The sequence below is a fragment of the Heterocephalus glaber genome, unplaced genomic scaffold (genome assembly GCF_053883595.1).
Source record: "Heterocephalus glaber isolate CG9 unplaced genomic scaffold, H.glaber_assembly_v1.0 deba00001472, whole genome shotgun sequence".
NCBI lineage: Eukaryota > Metazoa > Chordata > Mammalia > Rodentia > Bathyergidae > Heterocephalus > Heterocephalus glaber.
In genome coordinates, this window is record NW_028258315.1 from 1,208,411 (window position 1) to 1,215,724 (window position 7,314).

General features: G+C 49.5%; 2 protein-coding genes across 2 annotated transcripts; one reads left to right on the forward strand and one right to left on the reverse strand.

Moving 5' to 3' along the window:
- The first annotated feature begins 1,488 nt into the window (after nucleotides 1–1,488).
- On the forward strand, nucleotides 1,489–1,940 carry LOC101711652 (histone H4). The gene has a single exon (XM_004847814.3). It carries the CDS (start codon nucleotides 1,521–1,523, stop codon nucleotides 1,830–1,832), a length of 312 nt encoding a protein of 103 aa, XP_004847871.1. The 5' UTR covers nucleotides 1,489–1,520; the 3' UTR covers nucleotides 1,833–1,940.
- Nucleotides 1,941–6,932: 4,992 nt separating this feature from the next.
- On the reverse strand, nucleotides 6,933–7,314 carry LOC147826148 (histone H4). The gene has a single exon (XM_087181125.1). The coding sequence runs from the start codon at nucleotides 7,304–7,306 to the stop codon at nucleotides 6,995–6,997; it is 312 nt and encodes a 103-aa protein (XP_087037251.1). The 5' UTR covers nucleotides 7,307–7,314; the 3' UTR covers nucleotides 6,933–6,994.

The window sequence follows — 7,314 nt, forward strand, 5'->3', positions numbered from 1 at the left end:
TTGAGCCACCACCGGATCTTTGGTTTTCTGAGAGATAATGTCATTAATAAGATTCCAATAAGAAAATGCAGTGATCGGGACCTTTCCTGGTCCGCAAGTAGCATAATAATCCTTAAGGGCCTCCCCTACTCTTTTCCATCACCTCTTGTCAATGGTACCCTCGGCGGGAAACCAAGGGCAGAGATCTCTAATATAATCAAAAAATTTCAGCAATTGTTTAACTGTAACCTTTACCCCTCGTGCCTGTAATGTCTCCTTGAGACCTTGCACGAACAATTCGTGCTGACTAATGCCCTGTCCCATAATCGCTGCTCAACTTACCGAGGTGCGAAAAAGACGGCAGGTCTACGTCAATTGCAAGCCTCTCCTGTGCTGAGTGTGCTCTTTGTTCCTCAATCTTAATCTTAGGGCCCCTGAGCAGCGTCCTTCACTGGATCCCCCGTTCTCTGGCCGCACGTTGGGCGCCACTTGTCCCGGCCCGCGGGTAAGTCAACGGAGACCCTAGAGGGGGAGCGAGGATGAGAGGGGACAGGGGACACGAGAGATGGAGACAAGACAGGTTTCTGATCAAGTCTCGTTTATTGCGGAAGCTGCTACAACATATATACCTTAGAGCGAGAGGGGAGGAGTAAGAGGAGGGCACTGGGGCTACTTCCTTGTTGCCGGGTAGATCTGCAACAAGCCCGGGCATGTCCGTAATAGGCACTCAAGAGTTCTAGCGGGGGGGGGGGGGGGGGGGGCAAGGCCCCCCACAGCCAGGGATTTAGCTCAGTAGTTCCACCCCCTGCCTCGCAAGCGCAAGGTCCCGAGTTGGATCTCCTATACCAAGGGGAAAAAATGGACTTGAACTAAAACAAATCTCAAAGGCCTATAATTACATTTGCAGTAAACATGGACTTAATGCAAGATAACACTACTACAATAGGTGTTAATATTTGGTCAACTAATGGTTTACACATATGCTAAATACATTCTTTTCTTCTTCAAACAAGAACTAGGAACACATTAGTAGAAATCTACGTCAAAAGAAGAAATTACACTAGTATTGGTAACAAGGATCACGAAGTATGTGTGTCAAGTTGAAAACATGAATTTTAAAAGCTAGTCCATTAAGGAAATGTTGAGGAATGGATAAAACGGTATCTTGGAAAGATAATGAGGACTAATGCGCAAACAATGAGGTTGCATCTCTCAAGGATGACCCTGTATTGTGTGCGGGGGGGTCGCTGGGCCGCGCTGTGATCTCCAGTTCTCTCCTCTCTGGGGTTCCCGACCCCAGCGCTTCTCTTCGCGTGCGAGGGCGATCGTCTAAAGCCCTGCAATACAGCGAGAAGACGGCTCCACCACAAAGCGCGGGACCGGGACCGCGCAGCCCCGTCCTTCTCGGCGCGGCTTCCGAGCTTCCGGGTCCCCTCCCCCGGAGGGGCGGGCTTCCCGCCTCCCGCCGCAGTCCTCACGCAGGTCCGCAGACACACTAGAAAAGGGAGCGGCTTCCGCGCTCCACCAACTCTGTCAGGGCCATGTCTGGACGCGGTAAGGGTGGGAAGGGCCTGGGTAAGGGTGGCGCTAAGCGCCACCGCAAGGTGCTGCGCGACAACATCCAGGGCATCACCAAACCCGCCATTCGCCGCCTGGCCCGGCGCGGCGGCGTCAAGCGCATCTCTGGTCTCATCTATGAGGAGACGCGCGGGGTGCTGAAGGTCTTCCTAGAGAACGTGATCCGCGACGCCGTCACCTACACGGAGCACGCCAAGCGGAAGACGGTCACTGCCATGGACGTGGTCTACGCGCTCAAGCGCCAGGGCCGCACGCTCTACGGCTTCGGCGGCTGAGCGCTCGCCCGCCCGTGACCCTTCTCTGCGCGCGCAGTCAAAGGCTCTTCTCAGGGCCGCCACCTTTTCCCAGAGGAGCTGTGACACTGCGCGGGGTCAAGCCCGCCCTTCGTCTTTATCTCGCTTCCCAGCAGCATCTGATGCTCGCGCATTGCGGTATCGGAGCTGCATGGCCGCCTCGGCTTGCGGCGTGGCCTCGTTACCGCACTTGGGTATTGGGGTCTGGATTCGTCTCCGGTGAGAAGCTCGCTGCAGGGCGGGCGGCACTTGCATGTGACTCGGAAGTCAGGTGGACAATGTAGAGGGTAGCGCCTTAATCTGCAGTACTAAAACTTTAATGATGCAGATTAAAGTGTCTCTGGTGCAGAATGGAACAGGGGTTAAGAAATTGAGCCACAAAGGTCAAAATTCAAAGGAGCCTCACGTACCCTTGAAGGGAAGGGAGTCTTCATCTTCGAGAAATCGAAACTGAAAACAGGTAGGTACTGAAGAGATGTCTGACTTCATGTATGTGGGCATTTGAAAGTGGTTTTAGATAACTGCAAAAGTTTATTCGTATTAAATGAAAGTTTTAAAATCTGGTAATTAGATTTTCAGTTCGCTGATTTAACGAACACCATTGACTTGTCTTAGTTTCGGAACACGACTCCGAGCTTGGCCAAGAGTCCAGCTTGACGAAGTCAGACGAGCCCACAGCCTGGAGCCGGCTCTGAAATGGAGCCCTCAGGAAGTACCTTTCAGACCTCCGGTTTCTGGATGTGGAAGGGCCTGACTTCAACAATCACGACTCCTCATTCCAAAGACGACCGAATAGGAGAGGTCGTACCCACGTGGTCAACCCTGTCCCAGCTTGCCTGGGAGGCACCACATTCTCTATGCTGATTCAATGCTAAAACTCCTTTTGTGGAGGAGTGGGAGATTTTTCTTTCGTGCTTATCCATTATTTTTGCAACATCACATACCGTCTTGTGATAACTTTGCATTGATTTATTGAAGAGTGTTTGCACTTGATTACAAAGGAAACAAACGTAGTATGTTGTACATAATTTAAATATTTCTTTTTGTCGGGAATGGTGGTGCAAGTCAGAAATCCCAGCATTTTGGGAGGCTGAGGCAGGATTGCAAATTTGACCCCAGCCTGGGCCATTTAGTGACATAAACAATCTTACCATAAAATATTAAAACAGGGTTGAGGGTGTAGCTCTGAAGGCCTTGGGTTCTATCCACAGTACTACAAAATGTGTAAATTAGAAACTTATAGTTGGTTTTTAAAGTTTGTTGGCACACTTGTGACAATAATCGCATTCATCATAGGGAAATTGTATGTAATACATCAATTTTTTTTTACCCCATTTCCCTCCGGTCCCTTCAACCCTCATTCCCCTGTACCTTTACAAAACCTTGTTTCTAATATTTTCATATTTGTCTTAGAAATCTGATTTGTGCTTATATGCTGACATAATGGAACAAAACTTTTGATATTACCCTTTCCAGTTCAAGGACCATATTTTGAGAAACTTGAACCGTTAAAGTTATAGCTAAACTATTCTGGGGATTTCCTCAATGACCATAGAGCACACATTTTTTCCTCATTTTAGAAGACATGCTTAATATTTATAATTAGTCATATGCAATTTTAAGAATTGTTCTGTTGTATGAGGAAAGAGAAAAATTAAAAATAGGAAACTATCCATAAATTAACCAGGTAAATGTTAATATACACGTTTACCAATTTTAAAGGTAGATTAGAACAGTAGGGTGGTGCACTCCTGTAATCCCAGGACTCAGAAGGGTGAGGCCAGAGGGTCACTGAGTTGAAGGCCAGCCTGGTCTGCACAGCAAGACCCTGCATCAGGAACAAAAAACATGAATAGAACATACTTAGGTTCATAGTAAAGATTAGCATAAAAATAGCAAGACATTGGGTTAGCACAGCCGGTGTTGCACCTGGGTGTCAGTACCCTTGTTATCTGGCATTAACACAGCAAACACATTACGGGACAGAGGAGATGCAGGAAGGCATGGGAGTCTGGTCAGTGTCCTTACGGTGGGCAGTGTGGGAGACCTGATGAAGGGTTGATTATAATTTTTTTGGTACCAGGGGTTGAACTGGGGTCCTTGTGCTTGTGCAACATATGGCGAAACCACTGAGCTAAACCCCTGGCCCTTTTGAAGCATTTTTTAAAAAGACCTTGTGCTAAGCACAGGTCAGAAGCAGCAAACGAACTTTTTTAAGAAAGCACCAGACTGCAGACTCAGCCACAACAAATTTAAGATGGTGGATGTGGACTTCTTCACCAAAGATCAATGAAACCAGAATTACTTGGTAAAGATTGAATAAAGTGCTGTTATTGTGGCTGAAGTTCTTTTACTGTCTTCTTAACATGCCTTTTAGTTGCTATCCTTTCCCAATTGACTCCTCAAATTTTACAAAAATATTAAATGTCCTCTAATATTTTGTAGGAGTGCTTAAGAATGACTTTGTAAACAGCATGATAGTGCACACCTGGAACCTCAGCACCCAGGATGCTGAGGCAGCAAGATTACCACCATTTTGAAGTCAACCTGACTACACCCCGTGGTGTCGAGGCCAGAACTGAAGAACAAGACTCAAAAAAAAAAAAGGGATGATGGTAGAAAAGATGTGATGTGATATATATGGATAGGGCCTGTACACAAGAAGACAAGAATGACTGGCTATCATGTAAAATGTTAAGTCTCACGACTTTTTTTTAGTAATGTGGTTATTAACAGATCTTGCTCAAAACATGTGTCTTTTGCACAGTTACAAAATTAAAACGTGTGTTTAAACAGACTAAAGGATGAAGGACCAGGCGACAGGTAATACTCACGAGGCACTGCTACGCAGGGTAAAACTGTTTACACCGAGGGCTTTGGCGCAGCTGGCAACTGCGGATGTCCGCCTGAGGCTGGGAGCCCTTTGCGGGGCTGTTCCGGAGGCTCGAGTTGAGCAGGGGCCGTGGTCAGTCTGTCCTCCAATAGGCTGGGTACCTGCCCGGTCCAGGCTCTGAGTCCCCCTTAACTGCCTTAGTAACTGCACCCGGAGAGAAGAAGACAGAGCGAGAGGCACAGTGTGTGCGCACTGTGTGCCGTGGACTCAGCCCTGTGGGCCCAGTCATCCTAGCATTTTTCTTGGGTCTGAGTTTTCTGCACCAAGGGAGCGCTTGCCGGAAGTGTCCTTAGAGGCTGCCGGCCAGAGCGACTCCCATAGGAGATGACGCCAGAGAGAGGAATCCCCACACTCAGGCCAGTGGTAGGGGGCACTGAGCTGGACACTGCCAGTTTATATTGTGAGTTGAATTGTGAAAAAGGAGAAAGATAAGGTTACTATCAACTCAGTGCTGTAGTTTTAAAATAAAAGATGGCAGGGAGGGTGAACATCAGGAGTTCTAGTTTGGGCACCTTAGTCTTGGTCTCTCAAACACGCATGGGAAGAAAAAGGCCCAGCTGGCTCCACATCTGAGGTCTGGCAGGGAAACCTAGTGGGAGAGGGATGCAGGGAGTCACTGGTGCACAGGTGATTTCTGAGGCCTGCTGGCTGAGGCCTTGGGGTGGCGAGTGCAGAGATGGGAGCAGTACAATCAGGCTGTGCAGAGGCACAAGTGAGAGCTGCAGCGCCAGTCAGGCAGGGCCAGGCGAAGAACAGCGAAGAAATGGTAGGGTGGTCGGGGATGTAGCGCAGTGTTTCCGGTGCCTGACTCTCGAGCACAAGGTCCCGAGTTCGATCCCGGGTACCAAAAAAGAAATGGTCGGGGCAACTGTGCCAGGGTCCCAGGGGCCAAGCAAAAGGAAGATGAAGACTGGTACGGGCCGCTACACACGTGGTTCGTTCTGTGTTCTGGTAAAAAGCAACTACCATGAAGGCAGCAGAACTTTTTCTTTGGCGGAATCCTCATGCCAATACAGTGCTTGAAGCACATTAACTATGTTTAAGTATCAATGAATAAGCGACTAAATTAGCTTCCCAGTCCGGGTCAATGGAGCTCTCTCAACTATCCGTTTGAACGTTGTTTCACCGCTGCAGAGTCCTGAACATGCAGCGAAACCCGCAAATCCTGTGTTAGAATGCACAGTAACTCCCAAGACACCTTTTCCCATTAGGATCTAGAGAAAAGGCTTTTTATTCATTAGTGTCAGCATTTGCAGTACAGCTGGCGAGGAAAGCCAGGCGATTCTCTTTGGTCTTAATCTTGACTCCAACCAATAAAAGCAGCAGCGTTTCTAGCAAGATCTTCTTACCTAACAGCCTCTACTTGTTAACCCTAAATAAGGGTTCGTTTAAATCTGATCTTGGGAGAAATACAGGAATGTGGATGGGGGCACATAGCCCGGCAAAACAATGAAGAATGATCCAGCCTTCGTCCCTTCATGCGCGTCAGAGCTGTGGGTCTATGGCCTGAGCTTGTTCTCACCAGATTCTACTCCAGATTAAGCAAGGACCCAGTCACTGACATGTAAGCCTGTTTCTCTCCTGATTTTGACATAGTGTTACGTGAGACAGATGCTTGGTGCACATGAGGGCCAGGCTTCTTAAATTAGTTCTGCACAGGTGAGGCAGGGATGAGATATACAGGAAACGCTAGGGTAAATTAAACCACGTGTTGACCCAGGAAAATGCGGGGCACTAGGTCACGGAAGAGCAAGAAGGGGTTCTACCCTGAGCAAAGCAAATCAGCAAGAGGCTCCTGTGTACTCCGGGGACCGTAACTTTTTGCTTTCGTTTATTCTCAGGCATCTACGGGACCTTTTCCTCATTGGCGGGAAGACAGGCAAAACTACCCAAGCAGTCAGGGGGAGCGGAAACCCTGGGGCGACTTTGCAAGACGGTTACGCCCCCGTGACGTAGAGGATCAAAGACTCCTTTCTCTCACAGTGGAAAGTGGCTTCCCGTTAGTACCATCCAAGGAAAGAGATTTGTCACACTATTCTTACACAGGCTTTACAAGTACACACGTCCCTCCTAGTAGAAAAACAATTTTCCACTAGTTAGTTCCGGGACAGCGACAAGAAGACCACTTGCCTACGAAGACGAAGGGCGGGCTTGAGCCCGCGCAGTGTCACAGCTCCTCCGGGAAGAGGTGGCGGCCCTGAGAAGGGCCTTTGACTGCGCGCGCAGAGAAGGGTCACGGGCGGGCGAGCGCTCAGCCGCCGAAGCCGTAGAGCGTGCGGCCCTGACGCTTGAGCGCGTAGACCACGTCCATGGCAGTGACCGTCTTCCGCTTGGCGTGCTCCGTGTAGGTGACGGCGTCGCGGATCACGTTCTCCAGGAAGACCTTCAGCACCCCGCGCGTCTCCTCATAGATGAGACCAGAGATGCGCTTGACGCCGCCGCGCCGGGCCAGGCGGCGAATGGCGGGTTTGGTGATGCCCTGGATGTTGTCGCGCAGCACCTTGCGGTGGCGCTTAGCGCCACCCTTACCCAGGCCCTTCCCACCCTTACCGCGTCCAGACATGGCCCTGA